Source organism: Struthio camelus, chromosome Z (assembly GCF_040807025.1).
Source record: "Struthio camelus isolate bStrCam1 chromosome Z, bStrCam1.hap1, whole genome shotgun sequence".
Classification (NCBI taxonomy): Eukaryota; Metazoa; Chordata; class Aves; order Struthioniformes; family Struthionidae; genus Struthio; species Struthio camelus.
Window position 1 is genome coordinate 80,107,639 of NC_090982.1, and position 22,325 is coordinate 80,129,963.

The following is a 22,325-nucleotide window of genomic DNA, read 5'->3' on the forward strand; positions in this document are numbered from 1 at the left end:
AGCACTTGATTGACATTGATTACAGGTGGAGTTAGATGAATAAATAAATACACATGAATTATGTGTGTATATATATATATATATATATATATATATATATATATATATATCTGATGCTTGCAAACACTATAAATTGCCAGAAAAAATGAAATTCAGACCTAGACTAACCATGGCAGGCAGAAGAGAAACTCTGGAGATCTGATAGCCTTTTGGTTTTTGCTTTTTTTAAATTAATTATAAAACAGACCCTTTTTTTACACCAAGTGACCTGCAACTCAGGACTTTTCTGATAGGAATCCCAGTCTCTTTTGTACTTGTTCTCCTTTCTATCGTTCCTTGTTATATGGTATTTTGCATTAGACCTCATATCAGGAGCTCTGCCTTCCTGGAGTTTTGTACATCAACCAGAAAATGGGATCTGCAAGTGAAATCTAGCAAGGTGTGAGCCTCCTTGAATATCAGGAAGAAAAACAGCCTATACTTTGCCTTTCCCCCAGAACACTTCTTCAGAAGAACAGCAAAATATGCCTCACCATTTTTAAAGAAAGGCCCATGTAACCATAACTACAAGTTCGTCAATAGAAAAATACATAATAAATGACTTGTTATTTCGACTCTTTTGTGAACCAGTTCATTAGAAACTTCATTTGTCTACATGGATTGCACTTATTCAGCTATATTCTAATAAATTGCACATTGCTTCCAATAAAGGGAAAGCATTTGCTATTGATGTGCTATAAACTACTACATAGAGAGGTGTTATTATATCCCTGTGTAATAACAAAGCCAATTATAATGATCAGCAAAACCTTCACAATAAAGTCAATGCATAAGGAGTGATTATCATAATGCATTCTAACTGTTCAGTGCCATAAATGCTTTGCAAATTAATTGTGGAGTGTATCTATAAATGTATTATTAATGCTGTATAAAAACCCATTGACAAGCAACCTTTACATTTAAAAAAAATAGTAGGATTGTAATGTGTCCCCAGGTTCACCTAGGAAGTTCAGCTGTATTTACAGAGGTGGAATTTTTTTTATAGGATTACATTTCTGATTTCCTCCACTCTCCTTCTCCTAACGCTTCTTCCATTTTTACCTTGTTGTTAAAAATGCTCCAAACATCACTATGCAGTGCGAGGGGCACCCTGGCTGTGCCCTTTAAGGCACTGATCATTCTCCACACTGGATTATAGTCCGATATACATAATTTGAGGCAGAGCTACAGGCTTTCACTGGGGTCTTAACCCTATGATGCTATCAGCCTGACATACATGAATTCTGGGTAAGGATTAAAGAGCAGGCTAACACAGGAGACATTGTTGTGGGGGTTTACTACAGGCCACCTGATCAGGAAGAGGAAGTCGATGAGGCATTCTACAGACAGCTAGAAGCAGCCTCACGATCACAAGCCCTGGTTCTCATGGGAGACTTCAACCACCCTGACATCTGCTGGGAAGAGAACACAGCTAGGCACAGACCAGGAGGTTCCTGCAGAGCACTGAGGATAACTTTTTGACACAGATGGTGGAGAAGCCAACGAGGAGAGGTGTGCTGCTAGACCTTGTACTAACAAACAAAGAAGGTCTAGTTGGAGATGTGAAAGTTGGGGGCAGCCTTGGCTGCAGTGACCATGAGATGGTGGAATTCAAGATCCTGCGAGGAGGAAGCAGGGCAATAAGTAGGATCACTTCCCTGGACTTCAGGAGAACAATCTTTGGCCTCTTCAGAGATTTACTTGAAGGAATCCCATGGGGTAGGGCCCTAGAAGGAAGAGGGGTCCAAGAGAGCCAGATAATATTCAAGCATCACTTCCTCCAGGCTCAAGACTGGTGCATCCCTCTGAGTAAGAAGTCAAGAAAAGTGGGCAGGAGACCTGCCTGGATGAACAAGGAGCTCCTGGCAAAACTCCAACAGAAGAAGGAAGTCTACAGAATGTGGAAAAGGGGACAGGCCACTTGGGAGGAATACAGGAATGTTGTCAGAGCGTGCAGGGATGTGAGAAGGAAGGTTAAGGCCCATTTAGAATTAAATCTGGCAAGGGATGTCAAGGATAACAAGAAGGGCTTCTTCAAATACATCAGTAGCAAAAGGAAGACTAGGGAAAATGTGGACCCGCTGCTGAATGGGGTGGGTGCCCTGCTGACAAAGGATACAGAGAAGGCAGTTACTGAATGCCTTCTTGAAATCATGCTTGACCAACCTGATAGCCTTCTATGACGGAATGACTGGCTGGATAGATGAGGGTAGAGCAGTGGATGTTGTCTACCTGGACTTCCGCAAGGCTTTGGACACTGTCTCCCATCACATCCTCGCAGGTAAGCTCAGGAAGTGTGGGCTAGACGAGTGGACAGTGAGGTGGATTGAGAACTGGCTGGAGGGCCGAGCTCAGAGGGTTGTGGTGAACGGTGCAGAGTCAAGTTGGAGGCCTGTGGCTAGTGGTGTCCCCCAGGGGTCAGTCCTGGGTCCAGTCTTGTTCAATATATTCCTCAATGACCTGGAGGAAGGGACAGAGTGCACCCTCAGCAAGTTTGCTGATGATACTAAACTGGGGGGAGAGGCTAACACACCAGAAGACTGTGCTGCCATTCAGAGGGACCTGGACAGGCTGGAGAGGTGGGCAGAGAGGAACCTCCTGAAGTTCAACAAAGGCAAGTGCAAGGTCCTGCACCTAGGCAGGAATAATCCCCTGCACCAGTACAGGCTGGGGGTTGACCTGTTGGAAAGTAGCTCTGCCGAGAAGGACCTGGGAGACCTGGTGGACAACAAGTTAAACATGAGCCAGCAGTGTGCCCTTGTGGCCAAGAAGGCCAATGGTCTCCTGGGGTGCATTAGGCAGAGTGTTGCCAGCAGGTGGAGGGAGGTGATCCTGCCCCTCTCCTCAGCCCTGGGGAGGCCTCACCTGGAGTCCTGTGTCCAGTTCTGGGCTCCCCGGTACAAGAGAGACATGGCACTCCTGGAGAGAGTCCAGCGGAGGGCTACCAAGATGATTAGAGGGCTGGAGCATCTCTCCTATGAAGAAAGACTGCAAGAGCTGGGCCTGTTCAGCCTGGAGAAGAGAAGACTGAGAGGGGATCTCATCAACGTGTACAAGTATCTGAAGGGGGAGTGTCAAGAGGATGAGGCCAGCCTCTTCTCCGTGGTGCCCAGCAACAGGACAAGAGGCAACGGGCACAAACTGAACCACAGGAAGTTCCATCTGAACCTGAGAAAAAACTTCTTCACTGTGAGGGTGACAGAGCATTGGAACAGGTTGCCCAGAGAGGTGGTGGAGTCTCCTTCCCTGGAGATATTCAAAACCTACCTGGACACGATCCCGTGCAGTGTGCTCTAGATGACCCTGCTGGAGCAGGGAGGTTGGACTAGATGATCTCCAGAGGTCCCTTCCAACCTAAACGATTCTGTGATTCTGTGATTCTTTGCTTCAGTCTTTACTGCTAAGGCCAGCCTTCAGGAATTTCAGACCCTGAGGACAAGACAGAAAGTCTGGAGAAAGGAAGACTTTCCCTTGGTCAAGGAGTATTGGGTTACGGATCATTTGGGCAAACCTGACATCTACAGATCCATGGGCCCTGATGGAATGCACGCATGAGTGCTGAGGGATGTTACTGCTAGGCCACTCTCCATCCTCTTGGAAAGGTCCTGGAGAACAGGAGAGGTGCCTGAGGACTGGAAGAACGCCAGTGTCACTCCACAGGGTCTTGCACCTAGGGAGGAATAACCCCATGCACCAGTACAGGCTGGGGGTTGACCTGCAGGAAAGCAGCTCTGCCGAGAAGGACCTGGGAGACCTGGTGGACAACAAGTTGACCACGAGCCAGCAACATGCCTTTGTGGCCAGGAGGGCCAATGGTCTCCTGGGGTGCATTAGGAAGAGCGTTGCCAGCAGGTGGAGGGAGGTGATTCTGCCCCTCTCCTCAGCCCTGGGGAGGCCACATCTGGAGTACTGTGTTCAGTGCTGCGCTCCCCAGTAGAAGAGAGACATAGCACTACTGGAGAGAGTCCAATGGAGGGCTACGAAGATGATGAGGGGACTGGAGCATCTCTCCTATGAAGAAAGGCTGCGAGAGCTGGGCCTGTTCAGTCTGGAGAAGAGAGGACTGAGAGGGGATTTCATCAATGTATACAAATATCTAAAGGGAGGGTGTCAAGAGGATGGGGCCAGATTCTTCTCCGTGGTGCCCAGCAACAGGACAAGAGGCAATGGGCACAAACTGAAACACAGGAAGTTCCATCTGAACCTGAGGAAAAACTTCTTTTCTGTGAGGGTGACTGAACACTGGAACAGGTTGCCCAGAGAGGTTGTGGAGTCTCCTTCACTGGAGATATTCAAAACCCATCTGGATGTGATCCTGGGCAATATGCTCTAGGTGACCCTGCTGGAGCAGGGAGGTTGGACTAGATGATCTCCAGAGGTCCCTTCCAACCTCAACCATTCTGTGATTCTGTGAATTCTAAAGGCATGAGCCACAAAAAGTGAGCAAATAGAAGCACATCACAACCTAAACAGGCAATGAAGGAAAGGTCAGAAGGAAAGGGGAGTTAAACAAGTTGCATAATTATTTAAAGTTCATGTGGTAGTTCAGAAAACAGAACTGCTAGCAAAACCTTAAGGTGGTGAGCTATCCAGCCTCTCTCCAGACTCTGTTTCTAGACTGTTCCTTCTTGTCAGCTAACTATTAGGTTACAGATGCTTTATGAAAAATGTGTGGTATGTTTTTCTTTTATTCCCTTAACATTTGGTTTTAAAATGTTGTCCTTAGGACGTTTGCTAGAACATAATGTCCGATGGATCTTTTCCAGTTCCTATTGATGGGCAACTTTCCATCACATTCAGTCACGATGGAAAGGGCAGACGTGAACAAAAGTTTGATGTCCCTTATGTTCTTTGAGCAGGTGAATCTGGACTGGAGCACGTCAGCCCTCAGTAGTGCCACAGAATATAAAATACCACACACTAGGATCTACTGGAGCCTTTTCCATCCCCCAGAATTAAGTTCTACCACACAGTGGAAAGCAGGAATGGGGTCATCCAGGGCCATTTTGAATTAATGGTTTCATTTGCATATAGTACTGCCAGTTCGTTCTGCCTGCTTGAAAATACGTCCCTGTGAGGACAGCAGGGTGTCAGCTCTTGGGTATGGTCATGCAATCCCAAATTTCTACAATAAACCAGGAGATTTTGATTGCCCGTTGATTTTAATCAGTCCCATGAAAAGCCACAGCTAGAAAAGATTTCCACAGGTACTAAAATACTCTTTCCAGATTACTTTTTCCTAGGGCTAAAGGGAAAACACTACAGATATTTGGACCTGAAATGAAAAGCAAGAGACTGATTTCCTTCGAATCCAGTGGCTTTGAGCATTGCCACAGAAGCCTCTACCATATGCAAGGGGAGGCCTAAACTGAGCTCTGCCTTTCAAAGACTGTAGCAACATCTGCACTGAGAGACATGTGCTCTCTCACATCTGGGAGAGCATCCTGGTTCTGCTCTGGACTTGGTGCATCTCAGTTCATATGGGAAAGAAAGCAGGATGTATAGGCCAGACCAGTGCCTAAGACTGTGGAATATCTAAATGTGGCCTTTGTGGTCCTAGGTCCAGCTCCCTTCCTAGCTGGGCAGAGAGGCAAATGCACTTAAGACACTGACATCTTTCTCTCCAATGGTATAGCAGTGCCCACTCTGCCAGTGATACTAAACCTTTTTGTGCTTGACACTTCCCCAACCTCTGAGGCAAGAAGGCTGCCTCCCAGCATAACAAGATCTTTCAGTTAGGTTCTTGCCTCTTCTTTTTCACTTTGACTCATGAGGTCATCTTCTCTCCTCCCAGTGGGTTTTTAAACAGAAAATTATATTATTTTTAAACAGTCATTCTTTTGCCTTTTTCATCACACAGTGATACTGCAACTCAGCACCATTGTGCTCCTTCATTTTGAATATGCAATTAATAGAGAGTAGATATTTGGATTTGGATGGTGGATTTTTTTGTTTTTTTTGCTTCCTCCTGCAAGAAATGAGGAAAAGAGCAAATTAACTGGGTTTATGGCAAATGTCAGGAAGAGGAGATATATGAGACTTAGGAGGAGGAGCTAGCACAGAGTTGGAAATCTCTTTTTGAACTGCAAGAGGAGAAAAATAGGAAGAGAGATCTTGCTGTTGTGGGCAGTGAGAGAAGGAAAGGGAAAGTGAAGCCCTGGGTGTGGTAAAAGATTTGTTCATAGAGATAAAATCTTCCAGAAATCTTGATTCCAGATCTTATAAAATGTGACGACGATTGCTCTTACAGAAACAGCAGCTAGCTAGTGGTGTTAGCCTGGAAAGTCCAATGGTCACAGCAAAGGCTGGCAGACTCTGATGTGCTGCATGACCTTGACAAGCCCCTCTCTTTATTCCTTTTATTCAAGGGGAATGTTACCTCCCTTTATTCAAGATATAAAAGAATAAGGTGAGTCTTGGTGGGCTCGTGGTGACTTTGAAAGAGTTAATGGGCCTCTGGGAGGTGTTTGTGGAGGGAAATCAGCTTGGGCCTTTTTCCATGTGTGAGAAAGGAGAGCATTAACTCTCTCCCTGGTGTATTGAACTGTGCCTTTGACCTACTCCAGCTGCAGAGGTGTGGGGACTGTGAAAGAAGAGATGAGAAATTGAAGAAAGGGCTGGGCAGACCATGTAAGGGTATGTTGTATGGATCAACACCTGGACATTTCCACAGCCTGCTCTACAGCTTCTGGGGTGGGGAAATCTTCTAAGAAAGGCTAGTAAATGTATGATCTGGAGAACTGCTAGTAAACTGGCTTCCACAGGGCCTGAAGTGTCAGGGAGGCCAAGTATGTCTGAGAGAGGAAAAGGGAGAGGGAATACGAAGGTGCAACACTAATATGTGCATAGTTGCAGACCTGGGGACTTCCTGTACGTGAGCAAAGCCTAATCTCCAGCACTGCAGATGAGGAGATGCTGTGCACTGCCCAGCATGCCATGTTCCGACTCCCTCTCAGCACTCTTTTTAAACCTTTCCAGTGGGCAACCAGACCACTCTTTGAAAAGCGCTTCCAAGGAAGAAAGTAGGAATACAGGAGGAAATTATTCCATGTGGCACTGTTATACCAATGTAAAGCCACACTAAGCTGAAGGCAACCAGTCTTGCCTGAATTTGGTATCTAAACAGGCTTGAATCTGGCTAGTATTTGGATGAGAAACTTCCTGAGGTGGTTTGGCCATCAGCACAAGCCACAGAATTGTAATAACTTAAATGGAAAATGGTTAAATGTAGAACAGTTAATTGGGCCTGGGGCTGTGTTTGCCACAGATAAACCCTACCAGCTGCAGCAGAGAGCTAGATATATTCTAGGAAGAATAAGAAATAGATCCAGATTTTTTTTTTCCAAATGGAAAATAGGCCTTAGAAACAGTGGAAAGGCCATTCTGGCCCCATCCTTATTGCTGAGCTGATGGAAAGGAATAAAAAGAAATAAATCATAGTCCATGAGTAAGGCAACACAGTTTTGCTGCTTACTGTAAATGGTCTCTTGGCCATTTTGCTCTGAAGCTGGAATAAACCGTAACCAAATGGATAATTTCAGAGCCTGCGCGTTGAATAACGAGTAGAGAAATGATGCAAGTCAGTTGAAATATAACAGTCCAAACCTTCCAGCAGCTGTCATCATGTCCCCCAAGCAGCAGAGAGAAAATAAAAAGATACACTTGTACTTGCCATCCCCAAACATACATAAATTTGCTTGCACTCATGTGTACACACAAACGCACACAGAGACATTTGTAGATTCATGAAGTCTTGCATGCAGAAGACATTAATGTGATGAATTGCAGACTCTCCTGTAAATCACTCAACTCCTTCTTCAGAGGACATTGTAGTCTTTCAACTCTAAACTACTTTGGACTTTGGCTCTTTATTTTATTTTGTCCCAGAACCTTCTGTATTCCGCAAAATATAAAAGAACCTAGTCACCTCTCTGAAGGATTTCTTGGGAGAGACATTAGCACTGAGTTGAGGTGGGTGCTGTGGGCATCTTTGTACGCCTTCCCCTATGGACCTTCCCCAGTCCTTTGAGAGGCATGTGGAAGACAATGGCACATCCAAGCATCACTAACAGAGTGCAACTAAAGTAGCAGAAGACTCTTTTCCTTTTAAAAAATGTTATTCCCAGTACAAGCTAGTGGGACCTAGGTGCTGTATTTATCACAGGTTAGCCCTGCCAGTTGCAGCAAGAGCTGTCTAGTGAGAGGTAGAGATAGTACGGATAAAATAAGAAATGGCTCCAAACTTTTGCCCCAGACCACAACACAGCCTTGAAGTCTTTCACTGAGTTTGCAAAACTTTAAGTCATTGATGTCTACAGACTATTTTTAGAACTGAATATAGGACAAGGAACCAAGAAAAATCAACAACAATAAGATGAAAATCAAATCAATTTAATTTTAATTTTTGTTTTAAATCTAGAATTCAATGTGGACTTATAACTTACCTCCCTAAAAACATATTGGGCCACCTAATCTAATGGCAAAGTCCTTCCTATGGAGTAGCGCTAAGATTTGGATAACACAAAGGTCAATGAAAGTTTTGAAATTACCCTTAGCAGAGCTAGAGCTTCACTCTGGTTTTTTTTTAAATATTTTTTTTTTGGCCTTTTTATCATGTTCTACCAATTCTATCACTGATAAAGTATCTATAAAATGGCAGAGGATTCTGGCCTTCCTGTGAGGTATTCAGGGTTTCATGAAGCATTTGAGAGAAAGAATACCCCACTATAGCATTTTGTTTGAATATACTCACACACACGCATACACATAAACAGACAAGAATGCAAGATGCTAAATTTTCTATTAATTCAGATTGTTTCCCAAGAGAAATGTACTGTAATGTACCGAAAATGCATTCATTTCTAGTCCCTGTGAGATTACGCAAATGTAAATAACGCCAGTTTTTATTGAAAAGGATTGCACTCTCTGTCCTGCTCCTCGTCCAGTATGAGGATTAACAAATGAAATAATAAAAACAGCAAAACTAATAAAAGGTACTCAGAATTTCCACTTTGTTGGATCAAGCGTAATTTGTTCCAAGTCATATTTTGAATTCTTCCCCAAATCTAGATTGCCTAATTGCGTAAATTCTCTCACACATAGAATAAATGCTGACACTCCCACTTTTGGTTCAACTGACAATCAAGATACAGGAGAGTTTAAAGACCATGAAAACCCAGAATCCAGTCACGGGAAAAAATGCTGATTTTTTTTTTTTTCCCTGAGTAAATTCTGGATCTCCATCAGCTTCAGGTTCTGAGAGAAGCTTCTGGGAGAAGTCTAGAATTCATGTTTTAGCAGCTGTGGGTGTTTGTCCCTGTATAAAACACAATCTCACTTCCTCAGGAATACCACTGACCATTTACAGTAAAAGCCTTCTTGCAGACTACTCAGCTGTTCAACAGCACTGTATGCTCTCTTTCATACTTTGACCCGGCACAAACATTCCTCATGAACCAAAAGAAAGGGGCATAGTCAGAGTGTGGACATCACACAGGTTGAAGCTTGCTGTATAGAAGAGCTGCTCAATCTCCCAGGCCCCCCTCTTCCCTCACATCCCATCCTGATACACGGACTGCGTATAATAAGCTACAACTTAAGTTTCTTTGTTGTTGAAGCTGACCTTTATCTTACAGCCCTAATGAAGTCTTTTGATGTGCTCCTAAGATACACTGCCTCCTTTTTAGCATTCTGCTTGCTGTGTCTGCTTTAACTGGTGGGCTCACAAAGAACGCAGGTTCTCATACAATGCCTCCCTTGAGTGCCAATTGTTCTTTTCTCCCATAGTTGCCCTTGAGTCATGCTGTCCTCAAACATCTCCAGCCCATAAGCAGCTTGTCAGTGGGGAATTAGGACAACGTGTCTTTCACGCCAATGATGAACACACCAGCTTGGCTCCTGCCCTATGATCGCCACCGACAGCAGCAATACAGAAGTGGAGCGGGTGACAAAAGAAAAGACTTGTGTGTGTTGGGGGGATAATTAGCTAAAATGCAATGGGGAGGGAATCACTGGCGTGAGGGCAACATGGAATGAAACAGCCACCGGAGCCCTTTGCAGTTCAAACTACCCCTCCTGAAAGCAACTGCTCTTAGCAAAGGAGCTTGAAAACCCTCCCCAGAAAGCCAGGCATGTGTTCTCCATTAGTGATTTGCATTAAAAAAAGAGTGATTGGGAGCTACATACCCTGTAGGCGCACTAAGCAAATTGGCCAGACTAATTATTATTTTTTGGTATGTCTAATTAAATAGACAAAAGGCCCTCCCTTCACTCTTGCTGTAGGCACGAGCTCTACTGGAATGTGCACACTATCCCCTTATTTGCCCAGGCAGCTGAGCCTTTCTCTTTTCCCCGAGGAGATCATCCACTGACAACTGCCCATGGCTTACCCACTCCTATTCACATATAGGGCCAGATCTTCTGACGGGAAGGGAAAGTGGGTAAATTGACCTGGTTCTGTTAAAAACCACTGGAAAATGCTGTGTGATGTGACATGCCTTTGTTGCAGGTTAGAAACGTGCTGTGGCCCTCGGTAGCAGAACTTGCCATTGTAGGGCCTGTCAAAAACTTCTTGCACGTCGCTTGCAAAATTCCCCGGAATTTACTTTACAGGTACTCCAGGAAGCACAAGATTTATCCCTGAGTTTTCTGGTATTTTTCCAGTGTTCAGTTGTTCCTCTAATCTGTAATTACACTGCATCACAGCCCTTCCTTATAAAACCTCTATCAACCTGCTGGTTTCACCACTCTGTAACACCAACCCTTTAACTACAAGCTATGTACAAACTCTTCCAATGACTTGAGTCACTGGAGAGTTTCAGCCTCACACTGATGCAGTCAAAGCCTCTGGAATCCAAATCTTTCAACTGAAAAAGAACACTATTTCAGTGCCTTCTGTCTGGGAGGCATTTTACTCCTTTTATGTAGTTGTTGCTGGGGATTTCCACTAATGCCAACATAGAGATACTAGTCACATAAATGAGGAAGTCTATTTCCATGGTGGAAATTAAAGAACTTTCACACATCTAAGAGCAAAATCATTACTAAATGACAAAATCTGCTCCCACACTTCTATGATGCATAAGCACTACTGTTCTTAATGAGTACATGGGCAAAAGCCTCTCTCTTTTGTTTCAATCAAAAAGGTAATACTAGAGAGGAAGTGCCGTGTCATTATATCCATATGTGCACATATTTTATATATATTTTACACACACACAATATATGTATACATATACATAAATACACACACACCAAAAACAGAAAACAAACAGAAAGGTAACTTGTCCTACATAACTGACCATCTCACACTTTCTCAGTGAGCTCTGTGCTTGATTTGACAAATAAGTTCCTATTTGAAGAGTACGGCAAAGTATCACCAAATCAGTTCTGGCAGAAAACATTTTACAGAAAATATCTTATTGCTGACAATCTATTGAATGGTCACTGAGCAAAGCCTTCCAAATCCACCACACAGGATGGAAAAGCACAAGGCCAGCTCCTGATTTCAGCTACACCTGTGCAAATCCTGAAAAACTCCCTAGAACTAAGAGAAGTCTTCAGCTTCCACAATAGGTTTATCTAGATAAGCTGGTGTAGGAAAATCTGCTGTCTCAGAATTTGCTTTCTCCAAAGGTAGAGTTGCTTCATTTCAAACAGAAGCAACACAGTCAGAGAAACGATAAAATATTTGCTTTATCCTAACCAAATTAAACACTACTGCAGCTCAGCCTAACATAGGTCTGAAAAACCTATGCTGCTGTCACTGTTGTTAAACTTTGTTAAGTCAGCACCTGATGCTTCACTTCTTAACGAGGCAGTTATTTGTTTCCCAGGCAATTGCTGGCACCTGCCTGCCTTTTAAAATCAAATAATAATTGAATATGAGGAAAGCGAGATGAAGTAAAGGAGATTTAATAAAGAGAATCTTTGCTGCAGAGGGAATTTCTTTGGCAGTGATTACGTTACTAATTGATCAGCACATTGCCTGAGAGAAGCCAGAGACAACAATTATACTTAGCACTGTGGCTGAAAGCAATGCAGTCAACTACCTCCTCGGCTTTCGCTATCCGCTGGTTTCACCTGGATTGGTCTGTTCATCTGTAAGAAAAAGAAAAGAAAGACAGACAATTAACAGTGGAATCAAGCATTCATATTCAGATGTTAGCTTTTTTTTTTTTTTTTTTTTTTTTTTACAATGCATCTAAGTTAGCAGTAGGGTTTACTCCATGGGGAAAAAATTAATTAGCAATCAGTAAGCAACAAAGTGACCATACAACTCAGGGTGCTAGAGCAACTTTTTGATCTGAGGTAAATCAGTGTCATCCCATTTACTTGACAGAGGCTCAGCTGAATCGCACTGGGTGAGGGATCTGACTCATTTCATTTAGGTCATGAAATTTTAAGCATAAGTTCTTAAATTTCTAATAGTTTCCTCCGGAAACACTACTGCATCAGAACAGAAATACTTTGTCAGAACACCAGTTTAAGTGAAATTTTAATTGAAAAGGTTACTTGAGATCGGCATGGTGAAAATAAGATGGAAAAGCAAGTTCCAACTCAACCATTGGCTTGCTAGGATAGGTTGCCTTAATGTAGTAGACTCAGATTCATATCTGGGGAATGAGACTTGGACCTGATTTGTCCACGTGCCACAGGAGTGCTGGCTCATGGGGTTTTGGGGAGAGGAGGAGGTAGGATGGTGATCAAAATCTCTCCCTCTTTTGCTTTTTCAAGTCTTTTTTTTTTCCACATCAGAACATAATTAAGTGTCAAAACCTTGCCAGCATGCTGTGAAAAGGATTTTTGTCCTCCAGCTGGTTCTTGTCCCTCTGTCTCTATAACAAAAGCGTTGGGGACCATCACTATCCCCAGAGCTGCTCTCTCCCAGGAGAGGGGGCAGCAGATGTCCATGATCATCTTGACTGGTAATGCCTAATACCATGTAGGTGATCTGAATCCTCATCTTTTCTCCCCATCACTTTAAACAACCTTTCCTTTGATACAGAGCCACCCATTTGCCACTCTAAAGCTTTGTGAGAGCCTGAGGCAGAGGGAGCAGTGCCAGCATACTCTGGTCTCAAATGCTGTTCTATAGTTTCCCATAACTCTGTAGGCAGAGCTCTGATGCTGGTAAAGCACAGGTGAAAAACATCACGCTGAACAGGTAGATAATCCTGAAGGTGATTTTCACAGCATTTTACACGACAATCACATTCCAGGATAATCAGGTCACAGCTAGAAAAGGGATATGTCTTGAAGCCTGGATCTCAGCTTCTCCAAAGTTTGGAAAACGTCAGATACGAGACTTCTGTTTAGTATGTTATAGAGGTAGAGGGCAAATGAAAAGATCGGGTCCAGCACGGTCCTCACAAAGCTGTTTCCCATATGCAGAACATCTGCAAACACTGGAAACATTAGTGTTAGATCATCTAGGTTTTTAATGAAAGATTCATAACCTTTATAGTTGGCGTGCCCTGTATCTAGTTAGTACTGTCTATTCAGCACTCAAAATATTTTGCTACTAGCTTTTTAGTATCTCTGTGCTTCTTCTCTAGATTTTCTGTTACTCTGGAAAGCAACAGAGGTGATTCTGTCCCTTCCTTATTTGTTGCTAATCACAGTTAGGCAGTAAGGCTGTTTTTTTTTTTTTTATTTCCTTTTTTGGAAAGTATTTCATAATCACCTAGATTTATTCTAATTGCTCTGTACATGTATTTAGTAAAAAAAAAAAGAAGTTATCAAACTGGCTGACAAGCAGGTTAAGATGATGGAGGGTCTATCAGATCCTGCTGCATTGTTGTCTGGAGAGCAAAACGTACTTACTCATAAGCTGACTACAGTTAGATTTGCACTCAGAGAGAAAGAGAATGATCAAGGGAGAGCGATCTGGCTCCGAGTGCAATGACTCCAGACACTACTGACCAGTTTCTATTTCCCTAAATGCCTGTATCATCCAATGAACTAAGACAGCTGAAGAGCTAAAGCCAACAAGAGAATCTGTCACTGGTGGATGTTACACCTTGTATCAGCCTCTGTTTATGGCATTGTAAAGATCTGTTGCTCACACATAAGTATCACAAATATTAGCACAGCCTGCGGTAATGTGTTTGGCAGAATGGACATCTAGCCATAGGTCTCCTGTAACCATACGTGAGCTGCTAGTTGTTGCATTTAAAGAACTGTTTCATATGGGGAGGTGGGGATTTATGTTATATAACTCCAACTGTCTAAAAAGTGTAATTTTAAGGCACTCCTAAGATTGGTGTTTGAGATGAATGGTATGAGTGACCCTCTGCAGTGCCTTCTCCTCTCCACTGATCATAAAAGTAGGCTATGCAATAAGGTTAGAATTAGTTAGGTAAAATGAACTCCCCCTTAATTCCCATGCCCAGAGTACCGAAGCCAAATGTACTCACTCATTAAGCGTGCTTTAATTTCATGCAAGTGTTCAACCACTACTCTTTGGTTCGTGTTTACAGCAGGGTGACGTTGACGCCATCCGTGTACCAAGGTCTGACTCAAGAGCTGTTAACTTTTGACAGCTGCACTCCGTCTTTATGAGTTCCTAATTCGGGCGCTATTCCTAGTCTAACACCAATGGTCAGAGGAGGATGAAAGGTCCCTGCTGCTCACTACAAAACAGCTAGAACCTGTGTCCCAAACAGTTAATAAAGAGAAACAGTCAAACAGTCACAGTAGCTAGGAATTTACAGGAGGTGCGCTGCATACAGCCTCACAAGGCAATGTCTGGAGTCCAAAATGGACACAGCCTTGTGAGGCAAAAAACACTCCATAAATTTACCAGTTTAGGAGCTGATCTGAAGCCTGCTAAAAGCAGGGTGAAAATCCCCACTGAACTTGAGTAAACCTTGGATCCAGCCCTTGGAAAAGCTAGAAAGAGCTCTTCCCACTTGTGAAGAGCTAGATCTGGTCACAGTTTGCAGAAAGGCAGAGGAAAGCATCAGGCCCTTTAGCAAAATGAAAGGAGACTAATACTTGGGTCATCGTTTTTTGAGATTGGGGCATGAGGGAGAAAAAGAAGAGAAACCATAAGAAAGGGAAAGAATAGAATATAGGAAGAAAAAAACAGGGAAATTAATAAGTAAAAGGCTAGTGTAATTTAATGTACACTATGATTTATACACTTGACAATTTCTTTATAGACCAAAGAGAAAGTGCTGCATGCACGAAGCCCATAATACGAATTGAGATCATCTTGACATGAAAGACACCAATTATAGGGAGAAACATTGAGAGGGAAATAATTAAGTTTCCTCTCTCTATATCTATGGTACTTTTTTTTTTTTTTTTTTTTTTTGCTTTACAGAGAGACTCTGGGAGCAGGGAGACAGCATGGGGAGCAGGAAAGGGCAGAGCGGGGAGATAAAATGGCAGAAAGATGCATCTTTCTCAGTCTGGGGAAATACCTGCTTAGAGAGATGGGAATTCAGAGGGCTTCACAACTCCAAACTCTCTGCTTATTCTTCAGCTGGGGATTGTCAGGGTTCTACTGCAAAGAAACAAGGAGTTCATACTCCAAAGTGCAGTCCTCAGAACAGAGGCTGGAGTAGTAGCGTTTTGGACATCTTTACTATGGCACTGTGTACCACTGCAGCTGTGACTTGGCCCCATTGCATGAGAGAGAGTTACAGGTCTTTTTTTCCACAAATGCCGTGAACTGCTAGGTTGATGGAGGAGCTGAAACTTCACATGTGCAGCATTTCTCATTTTTTTCATCCTTTGCACCTTTATCTCTGCTGAAACCCACCTTTATTATCACTTTTGCACTCCTTGGACAAGATCCTACTTGTTACCCTACATACATTTCATTTTGGCTTTTCCCTTTTTTGCCTAAAACGAACCCATTTAAATAATGCCAAATGCCATCTTCCCATGTCAGTTTGCCACTTGCCCCACCTACCCCCAGCCCAGTCCTCCCCGCAACTAGAAACGCGACATCATTTTTCATGTCCAATTACAGCCACTGTGGTGCCACCGTTAAAAGACAGCGCAGGTACTCCTGTCAGAAAGGGTTTGAGTTACAAGAAGCGATGAATTACAGCAAGCCCTTTTTCAATTCTCTGCAGAAATGAAATGTCAGAGCTTGCTGCTGTATTTTTCTCAGCACCATCAGCTACAGGCCACTTCAGGAATTAGACAAGGGACAGACGCTTTTCTGCATCATGATTTTTTTTTTCCTCCTAAGGTTGTCGTTTTCTCCCCAACCAACCTTTTTCTGCTCCCTCTGGCTTTGAAATTAATTTAGAGTAGGTAGAAGGATCACCTGGGAAAGAAGGGTAGAAAATAGAGACAGCTGATTTCTCACTGTCTCCATCTTTTTTCCTCTCACTTGCTTCCTCTCCTTTCTTGTCTCACTCACTCTTTCATTCGTCATTGATGTACCTGGATTTTCTAGCCAGGATCAAGGCTCTACCAGGCTTGAGAATGCACAAGGGCAGAGTTAAAAAAAAAAAGAAAAAAGAAAAAAGAAAAGATGGAGACTTAGCCTGAATAGCTTCAAATGTGATCTTAGATAGGAAGGAAAGGTGAAAATAGGAAAGGGCTACCACAGATCACTGGAATAGCACTTATGTAGAGAATGTAATGTAAAGAAGACAATGTCCAAGGCAGAATAGATTTCATCTTCTTCACCTGGAGCTGTGTTGGAGCTAATCTGCTGATTGTGCCTAAGGAAGAAGTCACTCCAGATGGCAAAAAGAGATTCTAGAGCTTGTATGATACATGAGACTATGGAGCATGACCACAGTGATGATCCATCTATCTAATAAAAATAAGAGAGCCTTTCCACCTCTCCTTATAGGGCTTAAGAACTTTCATCATTCCCTGAGAGGAGATCAGTGTGTTCTGATTAAGACTTGGAACTAAAAGCTGCGAGCAAAGTTCTTCACTGTCTATGTTTCCTGATGTTTCCAAAGAGCCACGCTGGTACAGTGGAAAATGCAGAGGTGTATACCTGTGACAGGGTCTATTTGCAGCTATATGCTGGCTTTCTGGATGAATCTAGATATATTTTGCATCTGTTTCTTTTTTAGCTTTCTCTTCTATAAAGTGAAGATTACTGCATCTTCATTAACCAGTAGATGTCAGCTAGTCTCATGGAAGAAAATCTTATCCCAGAACAGCTTACTTCCTAAAAAATGTCATGTAGTTCTTGGTAGCATCATGGCATAGCTTAGATGTTAATCAGAGCCAAAGATAGTTAAACAACTGCCCTGAAATTTCCAGAAAATATGGTTGTTCCTCATTTCTTCAGTTGGAAAGGTTTGTCTGTACAGTTCAGAAAACCCCCCCAAAAATTAACCTACAAAGAAAAATTTAATTTTACCACTCCTGCCAACCTTTTGGGGACCTGTCTTGTACAAAATAGCAATTCCACTGAAATCAAGATAGCTGCTTATGTGAGTAAAGGTATTGGCATGAATGTGTGCTTGTAGGAGTGGGTCATAAATTTTAAAGCATTGAGCAAAATCTAGTTTGATTGAAGGTCCTAAGGAAATGCAAAGTGTATTAGTGTCAAAGTTGGAAAGGCCAAGAAAATCACCTACAGTTGAATTGTGTGTGTTTAATTGCAAAGTTCAAGTAAATCACTCTGTACCTGATTCTGAGTGACATAATTGAATTACAGTGATCTAAACTAGATAGCCATGAGAGTGAATCCAAAGCAATCTCCTCTCTGAAGAAATAAACAAACTCCGGGCCCAGATTCTTAGCTTAGGGCAATTTCAATGAATGCTATAGAAATAGGAAAACTGCTTCAACATACATGAGCTACAATGCTAGTCTTCTGTGCTTGTATATTAAAGCTATAATGCACAGAGCAAAAACCTGCCCCAAGAGGAATAGAGGTAAGTAATGTGGTTTCATGACTTACATGTGATTGCACACATACTGAAGCATACTTGCATGTGGGCAGTGTAAATTGATTATACGTTGGACAAACAAAACATATTGGATTAACGAAAGAGAGGGCAGAGAAAATGTTTTAGAAAGTTTTGAGAAAAAAGAAAAACACACACACACATTGGCTTGCCTCGTGGGAAGCACTCTGTAGTAATGAACTGAATCTGAAATGACTCTATCCCAACCCTTATCTGGCTTGCATGGACTCCTAATTCTTCCCTACCATCCTCTTCCCTGAAAAAATGTGTGGCATAGACATGTACACAAATAGATGAGAAGACCTGAAATGGGAAGGTATGAGATATGGAAAAAATATCTTGAAGGGTCTGACCTTTACAAATCAGTCAATGCTCTCGTGCCTACCCCTGAGAATGATTGCTACCGGCCATCTCCGCGTTCTGAGAGCATTTTCTATATATCATATAAAACACATTATAATCCATCCATCTAACTATCGATTCATCTTTCCACTTGTCTCGTGTATATAGATGAACCTAGAGGGGCTTTAAGTTCAGTTCAGGTTCATGCAGAGAAGCCTGTGGCTTGGAATCCAAAACTTCCTCCCTGCAAACCAGTTTGGGCTCAAGTAAGAAACTGCTGATCTTATAGTAAAATAAAGTCTTTGCACTACCATGAATCCTTTGGTTTGTTCTTAGGGAAGCTGAACATGTGGGACTCAACCTCACAGTGCCTCTGGTTTCTAATGAAGTGGGGAAGGGTAAGAGGGCTGACAGATCTCAGCACTTTGCTCGGCAGGTTTGAGGACAGCAAGAGGAACAAAATAGGATGCTTGGAACTACAAGGCCTTATTTTCTAGAGCAAGAGAAAGAGCATTGCTTGCTTTTTGAGTATTTATAACCTATAAGTACTGTTTCATATGCAAATCTGATTGAAAGAGAGCCAAGCGGGAGATCTGCCTAGAGCTCTGGGCAGTAGCACATTATAAACGATGGTGGCTAGGTCTGTGTTCACCTGCTAGGATGTGTCACCACACACAGAGTATGCCCTAGGGTACTGGTTCCCTGCTCATCCAGATGGGCATGTATTTCCACTCATGGCTCTCGCCTGGCTTGTGCACTTGGTCTTCTTTTCCTTGGAAAGAAGCGGGTCTGATGGAAGCTGACTTACAGAGTCAGCGTATAGCTAAGCGTACACTGTCACATGGGAACTCGGAGGCACTTTTAGCTTTAGAAATATGTTTGTAGTTCCTAATTCCCTTGTACATGAGAGAAGTTCGTGGGCTTTCAGTGAGTATACTCGGACGTATATGAAGACTTGTATATGAAGACTTATTCATCTGAGGATCCTGATAGCAAGAAGGGGAAAGTCTGGAAGGCATACCCTGCTCATTGAATCTAATTCATTGCTGGTACCACAAGTAATCATAATATGAAGTTCTGCTTATAAATGCATCAAATTCTTATATAAAACTAGACAGGTCTTCTGATATCCTTTCTTACCTCTTCTTCCCTCACACCACTAGGAGTAAGCTTTTCCACAGTCTCTTCTGTTAATTACCTGCTTGAGTTTATTCCAAGATAATTTACATCAAATTTTAAAATGTGCCCAAATTACATTTTATCTAAAATGATTCTTCTCTATTGGCATTTTCTATTAGCCAACTTTGCATGCATTCAGTAGAGAACAATCATATTCTCTCTTAGTTTACATCTTATGATGCCCAGCAAGCCCAGCTGCTTCAGGACAGAGCACCAGTGCAATCCACATGTGAAGGTAGCCCGTATAGACACAACCAAGACAACCTTAAACTCGCCAGCACGACTAACAAATAACACACAGCGTCAAGGTGGCAACATAGAACTTACATGAGTGACATGAATATGTACCAAGGGTCCTAGACCAGTTTTACAACATGCAGTCAGGTGATTGTGGTTGTACAGTTATGTGTGCCTGGACAATGTAAAGCTTGCTCAGCACAGACCTTTTATCTTACATCTGCTTCCTGTGCTGATCTGCTCTGAGTTTCCCCAGCTGTGCACCAACACTGCCTGCAGCTGGTGCTCATCCAGGCTGCTCTTTGGAGTCTGCTCACTTGCTCACTAGCTGCCTTGGAGAGGGAGTGCAGAGAAGGGGAGAAGATAGGGTGTTATCTGCATATGGGGTATGTCATGATTTTGTGTATGTTGGGTCCACTCCACAGAGGCCAGAGGCCTCTTCAGTGTGGACATGAATGGGACAGGCAAGCAGGCCAGGGAGGCAGGTGTGCTGCTCAAGGCATTATAGACATAACCTCTGCCTCCTCATTTAGAGAAGAACAGCTGTTCTAGTCATTTCCTTATCCTGAGCCAATAACCTCTGGCTGTTGGCGCTTCCTTGCTGTGCTCTTCATTTTCTAAGCTTTAGCTCTTCTTCTGAAGCAAGACCCAAATGCTGCCTTTGCTACTGATGGTTGCTTGGCTTGACTCTGCAGAATTTAGGCAAGCCCAAGCTCCCGTTGACTTTGGTGCTTTGAGTTCAAAAGGAGCTTGGCCACTATCCATCCAAGAAGATTAGACCTTCTGTGCTTGTGGCTTTTTATGCCTGGCCACAAAGATAAGAACCGTAGCCAGCCTTTTTGCCCATGGAGAAATGTTTTCCATGGCTGTGCCTTTTAACAAACAACTGAGTAAGCAGTGTAAATTAGCTAGTTGCTTTCACCCACTTCTAGAAACATGAAATTAAAGCTCTCTCACTGGTGCAGACGTGCAAGTAGCCTCAAGGCCTGAACTCAACCACAGTATCCCCAGGAACCGAAGGAGGGCATCATAGCATTAAAGTTGCAAGCAGTGATTTCCTTGGTACTAGATTAGCTCTTCTCTGAGCCAGAAACTGATTCTGACCCAGCACTGGTCCTGCTTTCAAGAGGAACGTGTTCTCTCTTCTTCCTACCCTACTTTCCCCTCTCCTAAGGGTGAGGTTGATCTGTGGAGTATGTTTGCTGCAGGATAGGAGCTAGTAGTCTGTTACCACAGTCTGGCACCCCAAGAATGCTGGACTTACTTACTTAAACTTATTCCATGTGGGAAGCCTCTAAAGTATAGGGGCTTCCTTCACAAGGGATGCCACTATCATGATACAGGAGCTACAGCTGTACCTTTCCTTCAGTTACATTGGTGTGCAGGTACGGTCTACTTACTTTGAACTAACATGAAATAAGCAGGGAAAAAAAAATCCAACAAAAACCACACACAACTCCCCATCCCCCAGCAACTATGCCACCTTCTCCGCTGGTTTGTCTAAACTGATTTGAAATCACACCTCAAATTAGATGTGTGAAAACCTCGCCTAGAGATAACTCCTTTAGCTATGTACAGGATCAGGGCTGCAGTTCCTGAAGGAGCTGGCAAAAATAAAACAAAAAAAAAACAAACAAACCAATAAATGAACAAGGAAAGACTCAGGGAAAGAATAAGAATATCTTAAAGTAGACAGCGTCCTTTTAAAGGAAATCTTCCGTGGAAGGGCTTAGATAGAGCATTAGCTTTTGCTTCAGTCCTCTTTCACAGCTTAGAAATGCATATTGGAGGCTGTTTTAAATTGCCCCTCTGTTCCTAATGATGACTGAGCGAGCACAAACAGGATTCCTTAAAATATTAGTACAGCCTCCAAAAAAGAAGAGAAAACAAAAATCCTTAGCTTTCCAAACGTTTCCTCAATTGGGAAAAGCATGGAAAGTTTAGAAAACCAAAACCCCACAATCTTTGCAGATTCCAGAATAAAACAGACCTTGGGTCAGATCCTGCCCCAAGGAATGCAGGCCCTCATCTTCAGCAGGGGTAACTTGGCATAGCTCCTCCAAAGCCAAGGCAGTCCCCGGGGCTGGTTTCAGCCTGTTCAGAATCAGACCCTCTGACTTGAAAGGAGCTATCCCTCACCCCCATCGATGTATAACTGGTATCATCTGGTCCTATGTTTTGACAATTATCTATAGCATAATTACTAGACTGATGAGTATCGCTGATTAATTATGCCATCCTTCAAAGTTGATCTGGGTACTTACAATAAACAAACACCCCAGTTAGGTAACAAAGGTGGTTTTCTGCGTCTGTTCCAGCCAGCAAAGGCTGGCAATCTTATTCCACCAGGCAGAGATGTAGTCTGAGAGTCCCCAGGATTTGCTTCTGATCTGTCATTCACGTGGGGCTGGTTCTTTTCTGGTCTCTGATCGCACCCTGGTTTCCCTCTCCCAAATGATAAATATTTCCTCTCCGCTGAGGGCTGTCCAACAAGAGCTATGCCTGATGCTAATGCATCGCTGATGCTTTACTCTTCTGTCTAATTATGCCCAAACACTGCCTTTCTTTCCGTTTCTCCCTGAACAACCACTCTTTTTTTTTTCTGCATCAACATGTACCAAAGCATTA

At 43.0% G+C, this 22,325-nt stretch overlaps 1 protein-coding gene across 10 annotated transcripts in view; it reads right to left on the bottom strand.

Moving 5' to 3' along the window:
- Positions 1-22,325, bottom strand: part of LOC138060911 (CUGBP Elav-like family member 4) — a 721,412-nt gene that overhangs the window by 303,979 nt on the left and 395,108 nt on the right. For all 10 annotated transcript variants that reach the window (XR_011137894.1, XM_068928238.1, XM_068928240.1 and 7 more), the window contains exon 3: positions 12,090-12,138. Coding sequence is in view for 9 of the 10 variants with exons in the window: in XM_068928238.1 (XP_068784339.1) it covers positions 12,090-12,138 (49 nt within the window). In the remaining variant the exon portion in view is untranslated. The remainder of the gene's footprint in view (positions 1-12,089; positions 12,139-22,325) is intronic.